This window comes from Oncorhynchus clarkii, chromosome 12 (genome assembly GCF_045791955.1).
Source record: "Oncorhynchus clarkii lewisi isolate Uvic-CL-2024 chromosome 12, UVic_Ocla_1.0, whole genome shotgun sequence".
Lineage (NCBI taxonomy): Eukaryota > Metazoa > Chordata > Actinopteri > Salmoniformes > Salmonidae > Oncorhynchus > Oncorhynchus clarkii.
The window spans coordinates 91,062,291-91,084,301 of NC_092158.1; the positions used below are offsets into that span (position 1 = coordinate 91,062,291).

Sequence of the window (22,011 nt, forward strand, 5' to 3'; positions counted from 1 at the left end):
TATGGACTGGTAGAAGGTATCCTGGGACAGAGACAGAGACATTATAAAACATGTCTTTATGGACCGGTAGAAGGTATCCTGGGACAGAGACAGAGACATTATAAAACATGTCTTTATGGACTGGTAGAAGGTATCCTGGGACAGAGACAGAGACATTATAAAACATGTCTTTATGGACTGGTAGAAGGTATCCTGGGACAAGAGACATTATAAAACATGTCTTTATGGACAGGTAGAAGGTATCCTGGGACAGAGACAGAGAAGGGGACATTATAAAACATGTCTTTATAGACTGGTAGAAGGTATCCTGGGACAGAGACAGAGGAGGGGACATTATAAAACATGTCTTTATGGACTGGTAGAAGGTATCCTGGGACAGAGACAGAGGAGGGGACATTATAAAACATGTCTTTATGGACAGGTAGAAGGTATCCTGGGACAGAGACAGAGGAGGGGACATTATAAAACACGTCTTTATGGACCGGTAGAAGGTATCCTGGGACAGAGACAGAGGAGGGGACATTATAAAACACGTCTTTATGGACTGGTAGAACGTATCCTGGGAGATAGACAGAGGAGGGGACATTATAAAACATGTCTTTATGGACTGGTAGAACGTATCCTGGGACAGAGACAGAGGGGACATTATAAAACATGTCTTTATGGACTGGTAGAAGGTATCCTGGGACAGAGACAGAGACATTATAAAACATGTCTTTATGGACTGGTAGAAGGTATCTGGGGACAGAGACAGAGACATTATAAAACATGTCTTTATGGACCGGTAGAAGGTATCCTGGGGACAGAGACAGAGACATTATAAAACATGTCTTTATGGACTGGGTAGAAGGTATCCTGGGACAGAGACATTATAAAACATGTCTTTATGGACTGGTAGAAGGTATCCTGGGACAGAGACAGAGACATTATAAAACATGTCTTTATGGACTGGTAGAAGGTATCCTGGAACAGAGACAGAGAAGGGGACATTATAAAACATGTCTTTATGGACTGGTAGAAGGTATCCTGGGACAGAGACAGAGGAGGGGACATTATAAAACATGTCTTTATGGACTGGTAGAAGGTATCCTGGGACAGAGACAGAGGAGGGGACATTATAAAACATGTCTTTATGGACTGGTAGAGGTATCCTGGGACAGAGACAGAGACATTATAAAACATGTCTTTATGGACTGGTAGAAGGTATCCTGGGACAGAGACAGAGGAGGGGACATTATAAAACATGTCTTTATGGACCGGTAGAAGGTATCCTGGGACAGAGACAGAGACATTATAAAACACGTCTTTATGGACTGGTAGAAGGTATCCTGGGACAGAGACAGAGAAGGGGACATTATAAAACATGTCTTTATAGACTGGTAGAAGGTATCCTGGGACAGAGACAGAGGGGACATTATAAAACATGTCTTTATGGACTGGTAGAAGGTATCCTGGGACAGAGACAGAGGAGGGGACATTATAAAACATGTCTTTATGGACTGGTAGAAGGTATCCTGGGACAGAGACATAGGAGGGGACATTCAAAAACATGTCTTTATGGACTGGTAGAAGGTATCCTGGGACAGAGACAGAGACATTATAAAACATATCTTTATGGACTGGTAGAAGGTATCCTGGGACAGAGACAGAGGAGGGGACGTTATAAAACATGTCTTTATGGACTGGTAGAAGGTATCCTGGGACAGAGACAGAGAAGGGGACATTATAAAACATGTCTTTATGGGCTGGTAGAAGGTATCCTGGGACAGAGACAGAGGAGGGGACATTATAAAACATGTCTTTATGGACAAGTAGAAGGTATCCTGGGACAGAGACAGAGGAGGGGACATTATAAAACATGTCTTTATGGACCGGTAGAAGGTATCCTGGGACAGAGACAGAGGAGGGGACATTATAAAACATGTCTTTATGGACTGGTAGAACATATCCTGGGACAGAGACAGAGGAGGGGACATTATAAAACATGTCTTTATGGACTGGTAGAACGTATCCTGGGACAGAGACAGAGGGGACATTATAAAACATGTCTTTATGGACTGGTAGAAGGTATCCTGGGACAGAGACAGAGACATTATAAAACATGTCTTTATGGACCGGTAGAAGGTATCCTGGGACAGAGACAGAGACATTATAAAACATGTCTTTATGGACTGGTAGAAGGTATCCTGGGACAGAGACAGAGACATTATAAAACATGTCTTTATGGACTGGTAGAAGGTATCCTGGGACAGAGACAGAGAAGGGGACATTATAAAACATGTCTTTATAGACTGGTAGAAGGTATCCTGGGACAGAGACAGAGGAGGGGACATTATAAAACATGTCTTTATGGACTGGTAGAAGGTATCCTGGGACAGAGACAGAGGAGGGGACATTATAAAACATGTCTTTATGGACAGGTAGAAGGTATCGTGGGACAGAGACAGAGGAGGGGACATTATAAAACACGTCTTTATGGACCGGTAGAAGGTATCCTGGGACAGAGACAGAGGAGGGGACATTATAAAACACGTCTTTATGGACTGGTAGAACGTATCCTGGGACAGAGACAGAGGAGGGGACATTATAAAACATGTCTTTATGGACTGGTAGAACGTATCCTGGGACAGAGACAGAGGGGACATTATAAAACATGTCTTTATGGACTGGTAGAAGGTATCCTGGGACAGAGACAGAGACATTATAAAACATGTCTTTATGGACTGGTAGAAGGTATCCTGGGACAGAGACAGAGACATTATAAAACATGTCTTTATGGACCGGTAGAAGGTATCCTGGGACAGAGACAGAGACATTATAAAACATGTCTTTATGGACTGGTAGAAGGTATCCTGGGACAGAGACATTATAAAACATGTCTTTATGGACTGGTAGAAGGTATCCTGGGACAGAGACAGAGACATTATAAAACATGTCTTTATGGACTGGTAGAAGGTATCCTGGGACAGAGACAGAGAAGGGGACATTATAAAACATGTCTTTATGGACTGGTAGAAGGTATCCTGGGACAGAGACAGAGGAGGGGACATTATAAAACATGTCTTTATGGACTGGTAGAAGGTATCCTGGGACAGAGACAGAGACATTATAAAACATGTCTTTATGGACTGGTAGAAGGTATCCTGGGACAGAGACAGAGGAGGGGACATTATAAAACATGTCTTTATGGACCGGTAGAAGGTATCCTGGGACAGAGACAGAGACATTATAAAACACGTCTTTATGGACTGGTAGAAGGTATCCTGGGACAGAGACAGAGGAGGGGACATTATAAAACATGTCTTTATAGACTGGTAGAAGGTATCCTGGGACAGAGACAGAGGAGGGGACATTATAAAACATGTCTTTATGGACTGGTAGAAGGTATCCTGGGACAGAGACAGAGACATTATAAAACATGTCTTTATGGACTGGTAGAAGGTATCCTGGGACAGAGACAGAGACATTATAAAACATGTCTTTATGGACTGGTAGAAGGTATCCTGGGACAGAGACAGAGACATTATAAAACATGTCTTTATGGACTGGTAGAAGGTATCCTGGGACAGAGACATTATAAAACATGTCTTTATGGACAGGTAGAAGGTATCCTGGGACAGAGACAGAGAAGGGGACATTATAAAACATGTCTTTATAGACTGGTAGAAGGTATCCTGGGACAGAGACAGAGGAGGGGACATTATAAAACATGTCTTTATGGACTGGTAGAAGGTATCCTGGGACAGAGACAGAGGAGGGGACATTATAAAACATGTCTTTATGGACAGGTAGAAGGTATCCTGGGACAGAGACAGAGGAGGGGACATTATAAAACACGTCTTTATGGACCGGTAGAAGGTATCCTGGGACAGAGACAGAGGAGGGGACATTATAAAACACGTCTTTATGGACTGGTAGAACGTATCCTGGGACAGAGACAGAGGAGGGGACATTATAAAACATGTCTTTATGGACTGGTAGAACGTATCCTGGGACAGAGACAGAGGGGACATTATAAAACATGTCTTTATGGACTGGTAGAAGGTATCCTGGGACAGAGACAGAGACATTATAAAACATGTCTTTATGGACTGGTAGAAGGTATCCTGGGACAGAGACAGAGACATTATAAAACATGTCTTTATGGACCGGTAGAAGGTATCCTGGGACAGAGACAGAGACATTATAAAACATGTCTTTATGGACTGGTAGAAGGTATCCTGGGACAGAGACATTATAAAACATGTCTTTATGGACTGGTAGAAGGTATCCTGGGACAGAGACAGAGACATTATAAAACATGTCTTTATGGACTGGTAGAAGGTATCCTGGGACAGAGACAGAGAAGGGGACATTATAAAACATGTCTTTATGGACTGGTAGAAGGTATCCTGGGACAGAGACAGAGGAGGGGACATTATAAAACATGTCTTTATGGACTGGTAGAAGGTATCCTGGGACAGAGACAGAGACATTATAAAACATGTCTTTATGGACTGGTAGAAGGTATCCTGGGACAGAGACAGAGGAGGGGACATTATAAAACATGTCTTTATGGACCGGTAGAAGGTATCCTGGGACAGAGACAGAGACATTATAAAACACGTCTTTATGGACTGGTAGAAGGTATCCTGGGACAGAGACAGAGGAGGGGACATTATAAAACATGTCTTTATAGACTGGTAGAAGGTATCCTGGGACAGAGACAGAGGAGGGGACATTATAAAACATGTCTTTATGGACTGGTAGAAGGTATCCTGGGACAGAGACAGAGACATTATAAAACATGTCTTTATGGACTGGTAGAAGGTATCCTGGGACAGAGACAGAGACATTATAAAACATGTCTTTATGGACTGGTAGAAGGTATCCTGGGACAGAGACAGAGACATTATAAAACATGTCTTTATGGACTGGTAGAAGGTATCCTGGGACAGAGACATTATAAAACATGTCTTTATGGACAGGTAGAAGGTATCCTGGGACAGAGACAGAGAAGGGGACATTATAAAACATGTCTTTATAGACTGGTAGAAGGTATCCTGGGACAGAGACAGAGGAGGGGACATTATAAAACATGTCTTTATGGACTGGTAGAAGGTATCCTGGGACAGAGACAGAGGAGGGGACATTATAAAACATGTCTTTATGGACAGGTAGAAGGTATCCTGGGACAGAGACAGAGGAGGGGACATTATAAAACACGTCTTTATGGACCGGTAGAAGGTATCCTGGGACAGAGACAGAGGAGGGGACATTATAAAACACGTCTTTATGGACTGGTAGAACGTATCCTGGGACAGAGACAGAGGAGGGGACATTATAAAACATGTCTTTATGGACTGGTAGAACGTATCCTGGGACAGAGACAGAGGGGACATTATAAAACATGTCTTTATGGACTGGTAGAAGGTATCCTGGGACAGAGACAGAGACATTATAAAACATGTCTTTATGGACTGGTAGAAGGTATCCTGGGACAGAGACAGAGACATTATAAAACATGTCTTTATGGACCGGTAGAAGGTATCCTGGGACAGAGACATTATAAAACATGTCTTTATGGACTGGTAGAAGGTATCCTGGGACAGAGACATTATAAAACATGTCTTTATGGACTGGTAGAAGGTATCCTGGGACAGAGACAGAGACATTATAAAACATGTCTTTATGGACTGGTAGAAGGTATCCTGGGACAGAGACAGAGAAGGGGACATTATAAAACATGTCTTTATGGACTGGTAGAAGGTATCCTGGGACAGAGACAGAGGAGGGGACATTATAAAACATGTCTTTATGGACTGGTAGAAGGTATCCTGGGACAGAGACAGAGGAGGGGACATTATAAAACATGTCTTTATGGACTGGTAGAAGGTATCCTGGGACAGAGACAGAGACATTATAAAACATGTCTTTATGGACTGGTAGAAGGTATCCTGGGACAGAGACAGAGGAGGGGACATTATAAAACATGTCTTTATGGACCGGTAGAAGGTATCCTGGGACAGAGACAGAGACATTATAAAACACGTCTTTATGGACTGGTAGAAGGTATCCTGGGACAGAGACAGAGAAGGGGACATTATAAAACATGTCTTTATAGACTGGTAGAAGGTATCCTGGGACAGAGACAGAGGGGACATTATAAAACATGTCTTTATGGACTGGTAGAAGGTATCCTGGGACAGAGACATAGGAGGGGACATTACAAAACATGTCTTTATGGACTGGTAGAAGGTATCCTGGGACAGAGACAGAGACATTATAAAACATATCTTTATGGACTGGTAGAAGGTATCCTGGGACAGAGACAGAGGAGGGGACGTTATAAAACATGTCTTTATGGACTGGTAGAAGGTATCCTGGGACAGAGACAGAGAAGGGGACATTATAAAACATGTCTTTATGGGCTGGTAGAAGGTATCCTGGGACAGAGACAGAGGAGGGGACATTATAAAACATGTCTTTATGGACAAGTAGAAGGTATCCTGGGACAGAGACAGAGGAGGGGACATTATAAAACATGTCTTTATGGACCGGTAGAAGGTATCCTGGGACAGAGACAGAGGAGGGGACATTATAAAACATGTCTTTATGGACTGGTAGAACATATCCTGGGACAGAGACAGAGGAGGGGACATTATAAAACATGTCTTTATGGACTGGTAGAACGTATCCTGGGACAGAGACAGAGGGGACATTATAAAACATGTCTTTATGGACTGGTAGAAGGTATCCTGGGACAGAGACAGAGACATTATAAAACATGTCTTTATGGACCGGTAGAAGGTATCCTGGGACAGAGACAGAGACATTATAAAACATGTCTTTATGGACTGGTAGAAGGTATCCTGGGACAGAGACAGAGACATTATAAAACATGTCTTTATGGACTGGTAGAAGGTATCCTGGGACAGAGACAGAGAAGGGGACATTATAAAACATGTCTTTATGGACTGGTAGAAGGTATCCTGGGACAGAGACAGAGAAGGGGACATTATAAAACATGTCTTTATAGACTGGTAGAAGGTATCCTGGGACAGAGACAGAGGAGGGGACATTATAAAACATGTCTTTATGGACTGGTAGAAGGTATCCTGGGACAGAGACAGAGGAGGGGACATTATAAAACATGTCTTTATGGACTGGTAGAAGGTATCCTGGGACAGAGACAGAGGAGGGGACATTATAAAACATGTCTTTATGGACTGGTAGAAGGTATCCTGGGACAGAGACAGAGACATTATAAAACATATCTTTATGGACTGGTAGAAGGTATCCTGGGACAGAGACAGAGGAGGGGACATTATAAAACATGTCTTTATGGACTGGTAGAAGGTATCCTGGGACAGAGACAGAGACATTATAAAACATGTCTTTATGGACTGGTAGAAGGTATCCTGGGACAGAGACAGAGAAGGGGACATTATAAAACATGTCTTTATGGACTGGTAGAAGGTATCCTGGGACAGAGACAGAGACATTATAAAACATGTCTTTATGGACTGGTAGAAGGTATCCTGGGACAGAGACAGAGGAGGGGACATTATAAAACATGTCTTTATGGACCGGTAGAAGGTATCCTGGGACAGAGACAGAGGAGGGGACATTATACACAAATACTTCTTAGTTACAAACTTTTGAGTTGAGATTCCTCATTCTGACGTTCTGAAACGGACGTGTGTCACGACACATAACTTCATATTATCCTGCTCTGTGTACTGTGTGTTTAGTTGTTACAGAGGTAGTTCATGACATAACTTCATATTATCCTGCTCTGTGTACTGTGTGTTTAGTTGTGTTACAGAGGTAGTTCATGACATAACTTCATATTATCCTGCTCTGTGTACTGTGTGTTTAGTTGTTACAGTGTTAGTTCATGACATAACTTCATATTATCCTGCTCTGTGTACTGTGTGTTTAGTTGTGTTACAGAGGTAGTTCATGACATAACTTCATATTATCCTGCTCTGTGTACTGTGTGTTTAGTTGTGTTAAAGAGATAGTTCAGTGAACTGGTGTGATGAACAAGCCTGACCCCTCTGTTAGGAGGGACTAACTACACACACACCTTCTTCATGAGCAGGAAGATGTGTGTCTGGGCAGCGTCCAGCACGTAGCGGTGAGGAACAACCAGACCCTTCACTGTCAGCCCCATGGTACGACCATCGATGTTGATCCATCGAGGAGCTCCAGGCTTCAGAAAGGTGCTACGCACACACACACACACACACACAGAGATACACACACACACACGCAGAGGTTAAAAACCAAGAAGCAACTCTTTCTGTCTCACACACAGAGGTTAAGGTTCTCTCTGTCTCACACACAGAGGTTAAGGTTCTCTCTGTCTCACACATTCTCCAGTGTAACTCACTTGAAGATGAACTGGGATTTCTCTGGTATGGCAGACGCTGCTCCCCACCTCATCTCCTCAGCTGCCTCGTAGAACGCCATGTTCTCCGCTGCGCACACACACACACACACACACACACACACACACACACACACACACACACACACACACACATAGATACACACACACACACACACACGCGCGCGCACACACACATACAGACACACGCACACACACACATACAGACACACACACACACACATACAGAGACACACACACACACGCACACACACTGCTAGGTTAGCTGAGCTGCATACCACAGCATGCATGGTAAACCGTAGGGTACATCCTAAATGACATGGCTCCCTATTCCCTAGTGCACTACATAGGGTGCATCCTAAATGACATGGCTCCCTATTCCCTAGTGCACTACATAGGGTTCCATTTGGGATGAACGTTTCCTCCCTTGCGTCCTCTGTTGGAGGAACTATTAATGCTTTGAGGAGGCAAGGAAAGAGGACACAAGGAATCGAGGAAAAACGAATTGAGGAAACGATGTGTTTTAAAAAAATTTTATTGAACCTTTATTTAACAAGGCAAGCCAGTTAAGAACACATTCTTATTTACAATGACGGCCTAACCCTACCCCGGCCAAACCCTACCCCGGCCAAACCCTACCCCGGCCAAACCCTAACCCGGACGACGCTGGGTCAATTGTGCGCCGCCCGATTCCCGATCAAGGTCGGTTGTGAAACAGCCCAGGATCGAACCAGGGTCTGTAGCGCCGCCTTTAGCACTGAGATACAGTGCCTTAGACCGCTCTGCCACTCGGGAGCGATTTGACCTCTGACCTCATTAGGGCTTGTGTAAGGAAAAAGTATGTGTGTGTACTGACCACTGTGCTCCTTCTTGAGGAAGAGCTTGAAGTCGACTCTGCCTCGTGGGTCACTGATCAGCTCCCAGAAGCTCAAGACCCAACGCTCCACACTCAACTTAGTGGGGATGTCCACACTGATGAAGAGAGAGAGAGGGGGAGAGAGAGAGAGAGGGGGGAGGAGAGAGAGATGGGGAGGAGAGAGAGAGAGATGGGGAGGAGAGAGAGAGAGATGGGGGAGAGAGAGAGAGAGATGGGGGAGAGAGAGAGAGAGATGGGGGAGAGAGAGAGAGAGAGATGAGAGAGAGAGATGGGGAAGAGAGAGAGAGAGAGAGAGATGGGGAAGAGAGAGAGAGAGAGATGGGGAAGAGAGAGAGAGAGAGATGGGGAAGAGAGAGAGATGGGGAAGAGAGAGAGATGGGGAAGAGAGAGAGAGAGATGGGGAAGAGAGAGAGAGAGATGGGGAGGAGAGAGAGAGATGGGGAAGGGAGAGAGAGAGATGGGGAAGGGAGAGAGAGAGATGGGGAGGAGAGAGAGAGATGGGGAAGGGAGAGAGAGAGATGGGGAGGAGAGAGAGAGATGGGGAAGGGAGAGAGAGAGATGGGGAGGAGAGAGAGAGAGATGGGGAAGCGAGAGAGATGGGGAAGAGAGAGAGATGGGGAAGAGAGAGAGAGATGGGGAAGAGAGAGAGAGATGGGGAAGAGAGAGAGAGATGGGGAGGAGAGAGAGAGATGGGGAAGGGAGAGAGAGAGATGGGGAAGAGAGAGAGAGAGATGGGGAAGAGAGAGAGAGAGAGATGGGGGAGAGAGAAAGATGGGGAAGAGAGAGAGAGAGAGAGAGAGATGGGGAAGAGAGAGAGAGATGGGGAAGAGAGAGAGAGATGTGGAAGAGAGAGAGAGAGAGAGATGGGGAAGATAGAGAGAGAGATGGGGAAGAGAGAGAGAGATGGGGAAGAGAGAGAGAGATGGGGAAGAGAGAGAGAGATTCTAATGAAATCATCATGATCTTCAATCAAGACTTTGAACAGTAGAATCATGTGTATTTCTACTGGGCCAGAGCAAAACTATGCACCTGTGTTCAGTTGCCAGAAATTACCTTCTTGAGTTGAGTTGCCAGAACTCATCACTGTCCGTTATCCAAGGGTTGCTGGGGACAGGGGTTGTCAGGAACGGGTCGTGATTGTGGTGGGTTGTCACGAACTTGACAAAGCTGAGGAGGACAGAGGGGACATAAACGCTGTGAATCTCTATCATACGTTGTCGTCCCAAAAATAATCATATATACAATAAAATAACTTCTCTCGTTATACTGTAACGTTGGGGTTTATTTTATTTTGGACGGGTCTTACATTTCTGAACACAATATTAATGTTGCTGGTCTCAGTCAGTCAATCAGTCAGTCAGTCAATCAATTCATCAAATGACCACACACAAACACAACCTATCAATCAATCAATTAATGTGTGAAGTGTATTGAGAAGGACTTACGCTGTGAGGGACACAGACGATTTGACAGCTGACCTCATTAGGGCTTGTGTAAGGAAAATGTTCTGGGGAGCAGGAGAGAGGAGAGGAGAGAGGGAGATAAGGAGGAGGAGGAGAGGATAGAGGGAGATAAATAAGGAGGAGAGGGGGATAAATAAGGAGGAGGAGAGAGGAGAGGAGAGAGGGGGATAAATAAGGAGGAGGAGAGAGGAGAGGAGAGAGGGGGATAAATAAGGAGGAGAGGAGAGGATAGAGGGAGATAAATAAGGAGGAGGAGAGGATAGAGGGAGATAAATAAGGAGGAGGAGAGGAGATGATAGAGGGGGATAAATAAGGAGGAAGAGGAGAGAGGAGGATAGAGGGGGATAAATAAGGAGGAGGAGATGATAGAGGGGGATAAATAAGGAGGAGGAGAGGATAGAGGGGGATAAATAAGGAGGAGGAGAGGATAGAGGGGGATAAATAAGGAGGAGGAGAGGATATAGGGGGATAAATAAGGAGGAGGAGAGGAGAGGATAGAGGGAGATAAGGAGGAGGAGAGGATAGAGGGAGATAAATAAGGAGGAGGAGAGGAGATGATAGAGGGGGATAAATAAGGAGGAAGAGGAGAGAGGAGGATAGAGGGGGATAAATAAGGAGGAGGAGAGGATAGAGGGGGATAAATAAGGAGGAGGAGAGGATAGAGGGGGATAAATAAGGAGGAGGAGAGGATATAGGGGGATAAATAAGGAGGAGGAGAGGAGAGGATAGAGGGGGATAAATAAGGAGGAGAGGATAGAGGGGGATAAATAAGGAGGAGGAGAGAGGAGAGGATAGAGGGGGATAAATAAGGAGGAGAGGAGAGGAGAGGATAGAGGGGGATAAATAAGGAGGAGGAGAGAGGAGAGGATAGAGGGGGATAAATAAGGAGGAGAGGAGAGGAGAGGATAGAGGGGGATAAATAAGGAGGAGGAGAGAGGAGAGGATAGAGGGGGATAAATAAGGAGGAGAGGAGAGGATAGAGGGGGATAAATAAGGAGGAGGAGAGAGGAGAGGATAGAGGGGGATAAATAAGGAGGAGAGGAGAGGATAGAGGGGGATAAATAAGGAGGAAGAGAGAGGAGAGGATAGAGGGGGATAAATAAGGAGGAGAGGAGAGGATAGAGGGGGATAAATAAGGAGGAGGAGAGAGGAGAGGATAGAGGGGGATAAATAAGGAGGAGGAGAGGATAGAGGGGGATAAATAAGGAGGAGGAGAGGATAGAGGGGGATAAATAAGGAGGAGGAGAGGATAGAGGGGGATAAATAAGGAGGAGGAGAGGATAGAGGGGGATAAATAAGGAGGAGGAGAGGATAGAGGGTGATAAATAAGGAGGAGAGGAGAGGGGGATAAATAAGGAGGAGGAGAGAGGATAGAGGGGAATAAATAAGGAGGAGAGGAGAGGATAGAGGGGGATAAATAAGGAGGAGAGGAGAGGATAGAGGGGGATAAATAAGGAGGAGAGGAGAGGATAGAGGGGGATAAATAAGGAGGAGGAGAGAAGAGAGGATAGAGGGGGATAAATAAGGAGGAGGAGAGAGGATAGAGGGGGATAAATAAGGAGGAGGATAGAGGGGGATAAATAAGGAGGAGAGGAGGAAATAAGGAGGAGGAGAGAGAATAGAGGAAATGAGGATGAGGAGGAGGAGGAGAGAGACGAGAAGAAGGAAAGAGGAGAGAAGAGAGGAAGGGGAGAGAAGGAAGGATAGGAAGGCGAGGAGAGGAAGGGGAGAAGAGAGGAGAGGAAGGGGAGAAGAGAGGAGAGGAAGGGGAGAAGAGAGGAGAGGAAGGGGAGAGGAGAGAGGAGAGGAAGAGGAGAGGAGAGGAAGGGGAGAGGAGGAAGGATAGGAAGGGGAGAAGAGAGGAGAGGAAGGGGAGAAGAGAGGAGAGGAAGAGGAGAAGAAAGGAGAGGAAGAGGAGATACATGATATGTCTGTAATTTCTGTACTTAATCTATTTTCTACACCAACACATAAACTTGAGTGCATTGGGTTATTCAGGTATTCCAGTGCAGAAGTATGTCTGATGTCTTACGGTTCTCCTGACCACGTCGAAGGTCAACACCTGAAAACCCACGAGAGAAGAACAGCTTGTTATTACAGGCAGAGCTCTTCTGTTCCACTGCTATCTAAAGTCACAACTAACGCACTCTCACACACACAATCCCCCTCGAAAGCAGGCTACAGCACAGTCACAGGCTACAGCACAGTCGCAGGCTACACCACAGTCACAGGCTACAGCACAGTCACAGGCTACAGCACAGTCACAGGCTACACCACAGTCACAGGCTATACCACAGTCACAGGCTACACCACAGTCACAGGCTACATACACCACAGTCACAGACTACACCACAGTCACAGACTACACCACAGTCACAGGCTACACCACAGTCACAGGCTATACCACAGTCACAGGCTACACCACAGTCACAGGCTACATACACCACAGTCACAGGCTACAGCATAGTCACAGACTACACCACAGTCACAGGCTACACCACAGTCACAGGCTACACCACAGTCACAGACTACACCACAGTCACAGGCTACACCAGTTACAGGCTACACCACAGTCACACTACACCACAGTCACAGGCTACACCACAGTCACAGGCTACACCACAGTCACAGGCTACACCACAGTCACAGACTACACCACAGTCACAGGCTACACAACAGTCACAGGCTACACCACAGTCACACTACACCACAGTCACACTACACCACAGTCACACTACACCACAGTCACAGGCTACACCACAGTCACAGACTACACCACAGTCACAGGCTACACCACAGTCACAGGCTACACCACAGTCACAGGCTACACCAGTCACAGGCTACACCACAGTCACACTACACCACAGTCACACTACACCACAGTCACAGGCTACACCACAGTCATAGACTACACCACAGTCACAGGCTACACCACAGTCACAGGCTACACCACAGTCACAGGCTACATACACCACAGTCACAGACTACACCACAGTCACAGACTACACCACAGTCACAGGCTACACCACAGTCACAGGCTATACCACAGTCACAGGCTACACCACAGTCACAGGCTACATACACCACAGTCACAGGCTACAGCATAATCACAGACTACACCACAGTCACAGGCTACACCACAGTCACAGGCTACACCACAGTCACAGACTACACCACAGTCACAGACTACACCACAGTCACAGGCTACACCAGTTACAGGCTACACCACAGTCACACTACACCACAGTCACAGGCTACACCACAGTCACAGGCTACACCACAGTCACAGGCTACACCACAGTCACAGACTACACCACAGTCACAGGCTACACAACAGTCACAGGCTACACCACAGTCACACTACACCACAGTCACACTACACCACAGTCACACTACACCACAGTCACAGGCTACACCACAGTCACAGACTACACCACAGTCACAGGCTACACCACAGTCACAGGCTACACCACAGTCACAGGCTACACCAGTCACAGGCTACACCACAGTCACACTACACCACAGTCACACTACACCACAGTCACAGGCTACACCACAAGAAGATAAATCTGCATGGTAAGGCAGAAAGAGTGTGTGTGTGTGTGTGTGTGTGTGTGTGTGTGTGTGTGTGTGTGTGTGTGTGTGTCTGTGTGTGTGTGTGTGTGTGTGTGTGTGTGTGTTGTGTGTGTGTGTGTGTGTGTGAGTCTGTGTGTGTGTGTGTGTGTGTGTGTGTGTGTGTGTAAACAATCCTCTCGACAACAGGTGAAGGATGTGATGGAATAGAATCTGAAGGAAGAGACGACAGAACAAACAGTCAAATGAAGAGCAGAGAAAGACAGAGAAAATACAAACCCCTCCAACCCAAAAAGGCCTGTGCTGTTGAAATCTTTGACTATGTACAGACACAGGGAGCACAGCCCTGCTATTGAGAAAGGCCGCCGTAGGCAGACATGGCTCTCAAGAGAAGACAGGCTATGTGCTCACTGCCCACAAAATGAGGTGGAAACTGAGCTGCACTTCCTAACCTCCTGCCCAATGTATGACCACATTAGAGAGACATATTTCCCTCAGATTACACAGATCCACAAAGAATTCAAAAACAAATCCAATGTTGATAAACTCCCATATCTACTGGGTGAAATTCCACAGTGTGACATCACAGCAGCAAGATTTGTGACCTGTTGCCACAAGAAAAGGTCAACCAGTGAAGAACATTGTAAATACAACCCATATTTATGTTTATTTATTTTCCCTTTTGTACTTTAACAATTTGCACATAATATGACATTTGTAATGTCTTTATTATTTTGGAACTTCTGTGAGTGTAATGTTTACTATTAATTTTTATTGTTTATTTCACTTTGGTTTATTATCTACTTCACTTTCTTTGGCAATGTAAACACTTTCCCATGCCAATAAAGCCCCTTAATTTGAAATTGAGAGGTAGAGAAGTAGAGAGAGAGACATTGCTTTGGCAATGTTAACATATGTTTCCCATGCCAATAAAGCCCCTTGAATTGAATTGAGAGAGAGGTAGAAAAAAAGAGAGAGAGAGAGAGAGAACTGTAGTATAGTAGCCTCTCTAGAGTGAGAGGTAGAGAAGTAGAGAGAGAGAGAGAACTGTAGTATAGTAGCCTCTCTAGAGTGAGAGGTAGAGAAGTAGAGAGAGAGAGAGAACTGTAGTATAGTAGCCTCTCTAGAGTGAGAGGTAGAGAAGTAGAGAGAGAGAGAGAACTGTAGTCTAGTAGCCTCTCTAGAGTGAGAGGTAGAGAAGTAGAGAGAGAGAGAGAACTGTAGTCTAGTAGCCTCTCTAGAGTGAGAGGTAGAGAAGTAGAGAGAGAGAGAGAACTGTAGTCTAGTAGCCTCTCTAGAGTGAGAGGTAGAGAAGTAGAGAGAGAGAGAGAACTGTAGTCTAGTAGCCTCTCTAGAGTGAGAGGTAGAGAAATAGAGAGAGAGAGAGAGAACTGTAGTCTAGTAGCCTCTCTAGAGTGAGAGGTAGAGAAGTAGAGAGAGAGAGAGAACTGTAGTCTAGTAGCCTCTCTGCTAATCCTCAGTAATGTTCTTAGAGCTCTGAGAAGCAGGTGGTTTTCTCTCTCAACTTTCCCTTCACTCTCTCTCTCTCTCTCTCTCTCAACTTTCCCTTCACTCACTCTCTCTCTCTCTCTCTCTCTCAACTTTCCCTTCACTCACTCTCTCTCTCTGTCTCCTCTCTCTCAACTTTCCCTTCACTCTCTCTCTCTCTCTTTCTCCTCTCTCTCAACTTTCCCTTCACTCTCTCTTTCTCCTCTCTCTCAACTTTCCCTTCACTCTCTCTCTTTCTCTCTTTCTCCTCTCTCTCAACTTTCCCTTCACTCACTCTCTCTCTCTGTCTCCTCTCTCTCTCCTTCTCCTCTCTCTCAACTTTCCCTTCACTCTCTCTCTCTCTCTCTCTTTCTCCTCTCTCTCAACTTTCCCTTCACTCTCTCTTTCTCCTCTCTCTCAACTTTCCCTTCACTCTCTCTCACTCTCTCTCTCTCTCTCTCTCTCTCTCTCTCTCTTTCTCCTCTCTCAACTTTCCATTCACTCTCTCTCTCTCAACTTTCCCTTCACTCACTCTCTCTCTCTCTCTCTCTCTCAACTTTCCCTTCACTCTCTCTCTCTCTCAACTTTCCCTTCACTCACTCTCTCTCTCTCTCTCTCTTCTCTCTCAACTTTCCCTTCTCTCTCTCTCTCTCTCTGTCTCCTCTCTCAACTTTCCCTTCTCTCTCTCTCTCTCTCTCTTTCTCCTCTCTCTCAACTTTCCCTCCTCTCTCTCTCTCTCTCTCTCTCTCTCTCTGTCTCCTCTCTCTCAACTTTCCCTTCACTCACTCTCTCTCTCTCTCTGTCTCCTCTCTCTCAACTTTCCCTTCACTCTCTCTCTCTCTCTCTCTCTCTCTCTATTCACTCTCCCACATCTCTTCATCTCAGACTGGTGGGGTGATGACGTATGAGGTGGCAGGTAGCCTATCGGTTAAGAGTGTTGGGCCAGTAACAGAAAGGTTGCTGGTTCAAATCCCGAGTCAACTAGGTGAAAAATCTGCCCTTGAACAAGGCACTTAACCCTAATCGCTCCTGTAAGTCTCTCTGGATAAGAGCGTCTGGTAAATGACAAAAATGTCAAATTGAAATATGACAAAGGAAAGAATTTCAGCACATAACATCTAACCTCTGTAACACAGAAGTAGAATCTTGTGTAATTTGGTCAGCAGTGTGAACGTCTGTGTTCATAGTGTTAGAAACGGATGTATCTGCAACCCCTCCCCCCGATCTGCATGGGCACAACCCCCCACCCCTCCCACCCCCCTGTGGAACCCTTTCAACACCTTGTAGAGTCAACATGGGCCAGCATCCCTGTGGAACGCTGTCAACATGGGCCAGCATCCCTGTGGAACGCTTTCAGCACCTTGTAGAGTCAACATGGGCCAGCATCCCTGTGGAACACTTTCAACACCTTGTAGAGTCAACATGGGCCAGCATCCCTGTGGAACGCTTTCAACACCTTGTAGAGTCAACATGGGCCAGCATCCCTGTGGAACGCTTTCAACACCTTGTAGAGTCAACATGGGCCAGCATCCCTGTTGGACGCTTTCAACACCTTGTAGAGTCCGTGGCCCAACACATTGAGGCTGTTCTGAGAGCAAAGGAAGGGGGGCAACTCAATATCAGGAAGGTGTCCTTGATGTTTTGTACACTCAGTGTATAATGTACAGGGTGCATTTGGGACCCACTCTGTTTTCCAAGGGAAATGTCTCTCAGAGAGCACAGTACTCACCTGTTACCTCCTCTGCATTGGGGTCAATGAGACGGTCCAGACCATAGTCCATGGCACTGTGTGTCCGACGCTGTGGACACACCAAGCACCTGTTTAGTCAGTCTGATGTGCTGTAACTCAACATATTATCTCCAGAGTCTGGAGCACAGCACCCTGGGTAAGGAACTGGAGCACAGACCCCTGGGTAAGGAACTGGAGCACAGACCCCTGGGTAAGGAACTGGGGCACAGACCCCTGGGTAAGGAACTGGGGCACAGACCCCTGGGTAAGGAACTGGAGCACAGACCCCTGGGTAAGGAACTGGAGCACAGACCCCTGGGTAAGGAACTGGAGCACAGACCCCTGGGTAAGGAACTGGGGCACAGACCCCTGGGTAAGGAACTGGAGCACAGACCCATGGGTAAGGAACTGGAGCACAGACCCCTGGGTAAGGAATTGGAGCACAGACCCCTGGGTAAGGAACTGGAGCACAGACCCCTGGGTAAGGAACTGGAGCACAGACCCCTGGGTAAGGAACTGGAGCACAGACCCCTGGGTAAGGAACTGGAGCACAGACCCCTGGGTAAGGAACTGGAGCACAGACCCCTGGGTAAGGAACTGAAGCACAGACCCCTGGGTAAGGAACTGGAGCACAGACCCCTGGGTAAGGAACTGGAGCACAGACCCCTGGGTAAGGAACTGGAGCACAGACCCCTGGGTAAGGAACTGGATGAACATACTGATGTTTTCCAAACAGATCTGGCACCAACATCCTCAATCATTGTTCATTTTGAACGAGAACATTATATTACTTGTATTTAATAGTTTTTTATTTAACCCTTATTAAGTTGACTGAGAACACATTCTCATTTACAGCAACGTCCTGGGGAATAGTTACAGGGGAGAGGAGGGGGGATGAATGAACCAATAGGAAGCTACTTGAACACGCTCCAACTCCTTTCTGCCTCTAATTGGTCCTTTTGGAAGTTTTTCCTGGTAAACCTTTTTGTTGGATTTTCCTCAGTGTTGTCAAGCAGCCCTCCTAGTTTCCTGCTGCAGCGTGGAGGCCTACCTGAACTGAGTAAACAGGTTTGATTTTCCTCAGTGTTGTCAAGCAGCCCTCCTAGTTTCCTGCTGCAGCGTGGAGTTCTACCCGAACTGAGTAACAGGTTTGATTTTCCTCAGTGTTGTCAAGCAGCCCTCCTAGTTTCCTGCTGCAGCGTGAAGGCCTACCCGAACTGAGTAACAGGTTTGATTTTCCTCAGTGTTGTCAAGCAGCCCTCCTAGTTTCCGGCTGCAGTGTGGAGGCCTACCCGAACTGAGTAACAGGTTTGATTTCCCTCAGTGTTGTCAAGCAGCCCTCCTAGTTTCCTGCTGCAGCGTGGAGGCCTGCCTGAACTGAGTAACAGGTTTGATTTTCCTCAGTGTTGTCAAGCAGCCCTCCTAGTTTCCTGCTGCAGCGTGGAGGCCTACCTGAACTGAGTAAACAGGTTTGATTTTCCTCAGTGTTGTCAAGCAGCCCTCCTAGTTTCCTGCTGCAGCGTGGAGGCCTACCTGAACTGAGTAACAGGTTTGATTTTCCTCAGTGTTGTCAAGCAGCCCTCCTAGTTTCCTGCTGCAGCGTGGAGGCCTACCTGAACTGAGTAACAGGTTTGATTTTCCTCAGTGTTGTCAAGCAGCCCTCCTAGTTTCCTGCTGCAGCGTGGAGGCCTACCTGAACTGAGTAACAGGTTTGATTTTCCTCAGTGTTGTCAAGCAGCCCTCCTAGTTTCCTGCTGCAGCGTGGAGGCCTACCTGAACTGAGTAACAGGTTTGATTTTCCTCAGTGTTGTCAAGCAGCCCTCCTAGTTTCCTGCTGCAGCGTGGAGGCCTACCTGAACTGAGTAACAGGTTTGATTTTCCTCAGTGTTGTCAAGCAGCCCTCCTAGTTTCCTGCTGCAGCGTGGAGGCCTACCCGAACTGAGTAAACAGGTTTGATTATTCCCCCCATGTCCTTAAAACATCTTGTATAATTTCCCCTGTGTTCTATTACATCACACATAGTCCTTGGCGATGCCCCCCCCCCCCCCCCCCCCCCCCAAAAAAAAAAACAATGTTTCAACTGACGACCCCTGTTAGTTCTCATGTAGTGGTTGACTGACAGCCGTGTGTAATACAGACTGGATCGATCCCAGTAGACCTCTAGTTCTGGATGAGGCTGACGCTCTGCTGCTGTTGCTGTTCTGTCTGTCTGGACCACGGCCTCATGGAGACGGAGAGACACAATAACACTCAACATCTCTATGCAGGAAACTGGTAGTCCACCCAGCAGCCTTTAGTTCAAGTTGAAAGACTGAAAAGAATGAGACTGTGATGTTGAAAGAAAAGTTTTGTTGAGAAGAAAAAAGAAAAGAACAGGAACCGTTGCCGGGGGAAACTGACTTAGTCATGGAAACGGGGCGTAGTATTGTGTCATGGACAGACTAGAGAAACGTGTTATTATTGGTCATGTAATAACATTACAGGTCTCATAGAGGTGTCATAGGAGTCTCATAGAGGTCTCATAGAGGTCTCATAGGTGTCTCATTCAGGTCTCATAGAGGTCTCATTCAGGTCTAATAGAGGTCTCATAGTGGTCTCATAGGGGTCTCATTCAGGTCTCATAGAGGTCTCATTCAGGTCTCATAGAGGTCTCATTCAGGTCTCATGGGGGTCTCATAGAGGTCTCATACAGGACTCATAGAGGTCTAATAGAGGTCTCATTCAGGTCTCATAGGGGTCTCATAGAGGTCTCATACAGGTCTCATAGGGGACTCATAGAGGTCTCATAGAGGTCTCATAGGGGTCTCATTCAGGTCTCAGAGGTCTCATTCAGGTCTCATAGAGGTCTCATTCAGGTCTCATAGAGGTCTTATTCAGGTCTCATAGAGGTCTCATAGAGGTCTCATTCAGGTCTCATAGAGGTCTCATACAGGTCTCATTCAAGTCTCATAGAGGTCTCATTCAAGTCTCATAGAGGTCTCATTCAGGTCTCATAGAGGTCTCATAGAGGTCTTATTCAGGTCTCATAGAGGTCTCATTCAGGTCTCATAGAGGTCTCATACAGGTCTCATTCAAGTCTCATAGAGGTCTCATTCAAGTCTCATAGAGGTCTCATTCAAGTCTAATAGAGGTCTCATTCAGGTCTCATGGGGGTCTCATACAGGACTCATAGAGGTCTAATAGAGGTCTCATTCAGGTCTCATAGAGGTCTCATTCAGGTCTCATAGAGGTCTCATTCAGGTCTCAGAGGTCTCATTCAGGTCTCAGAGGTCTCATACAGGACTCATAGAGGTCTCATTCAAGTCTCATAGAGGTCTCATTCAGGTCTCATAGAGGACTCATTCAGGTCTCATAGAGGTCTCATTCAGGTCTCATAGAGGTCTCATTCAGGTCTCATAGAGGTCTCATACAGGTCTCATAGGGGACTCATAGAGGACTCATAGAGGTCTCATTCAGGTCTCATAGAGGACTCATAGAGGTCTCATAGGGGTCTCATTCAGGTCTCATTCAGGTCTCAGAGGTCTCATAGAGGTCTCATTCAGGTCTCATAGAGGTCTCATAGAGGTCTTATTCAGGTCTCATAGAGGTCTCATAGAGGTCTCATTCAGGTCTCATAGAGGTCTCATACAGGTCTCATTCAAGTCTCATAGAGGTCTCATTCAAGTCTCATAGAGGTCTCATTCAGGTCTCATTGAGGTCTACAGATTAAGAGGAGGGAAGATGTGAGCTGATATAGTTCCTATGTGATGCGTATTAACACTACTGGGTGATCACTGGAGTATCACTGGAGTATTCTGCGTAGGGATATGACCGTGAACTTAACTTGTCATTAGTCATGTGACCGTTTAGCAGAGACGCCCCATTGTAGTCCCTAGTCAAGTGAGTTCCACAGTAAATAACATAAAAGGATACACTGTTTACTACCACATCAACCTTTACGGCGGGGTCAGAGTAAATTCCATCCCGAAACAGAGTCACGGTGAATGGAGAGAGAGCGGGACTAGACGCTATGGAGCTCATAGGCTGACAGCAACAATATCCTGTCCTTGTGGATACACACACACACACACACACACAAACACTTTGGTGGGTCCGTACTCACTGGTGGCCTGTGTACTATCCAGTAGGCTCTCTCCTGACAGTCCAACACCACTCTGTCTGGCTTCTTCCTCTCTTTATTAGCCCTGACAGACAGACAGACAGACAGACAGACAGACAGACAGACAGACATGGGAGACAGACAAACAGACAGACAGACAGACAGACAGACAGCAGGACAGACATGGGAGACAGACATGGGAGACAGACAAGGGAGAGACAGACAGACAGACAGACAGACAGACACAGACAGACAGACAGACAGACAGACAGACATGGGAGAGACAGGCAGACAGGAGACAGAAACAAACAGACAGGAGACAGAAACAGGGGAGACAGACAGACAGGAGACAGAAACAGGAGAGACAGACAGACAGGAGACAGACAG

At 46.3% G+C, this 22,011-nt stretch overlaps 1 protein-coding gene across 1 annotated transcript in view; it reads right to left on the bottom strand.

Moving 5' to 3' along the window:
* Nucleotides 1-6,157: 6,157 nt before the first annotated feature.
* LOC139422599 (regulator of G-protein signaling 9-like) overlaps nucleotides 6,158-22,011 on the bottom strand; it is a 48,035-nt gene continuing 32,181 nt past the window's right edge. Inside the window, exons 8-17 of the mRNA XM_071173745.1 lie at nucleotides 21,628-21,709; nucleotides 17,533-17,595; nucleotides 12,768-12,797; nucleotides 10,718-10,779; nucleotides 10,326-10,439; nucleotides 9,252-9,367; nucleotides 8,378-8,465; nucleotides 8,072-8,210; nucleotides 7,546-7,583; nucleotides 6,158-6,179 (exon numbers count right to left, since the gene is read on the bottom strand). Of these exons, the coding sequence (XP_071029846.1) occupies nucleotides 6,158-6,179; nucleotides 7,546-7,583; nucleotides 8,072-8,210; nucleotides 8,378-8,465; nucleotides 9,252-9,367; nucleotides 10,326-10,439; nucleotides 10,718-10,779; nucleotides 12,768-12,797; nucleotides 17,533-17,595; nucleotides 21,628-21,709 (754 nt within the window). The remainder of the gene's footprint in view (nucleotides 6,180-7,545; nucleotides 7,584-8,071; nucleotides 8,211-8,377; nucleotides 8,466-9,251; nucleotides 9,368-10,325; nucleotides 10,440-10,717; nucleotides 10,780-12,767; nucleotides 12,798-17,532; nucleotides 17,596-21,627; nucleotides 21,710-22,011) is intronic.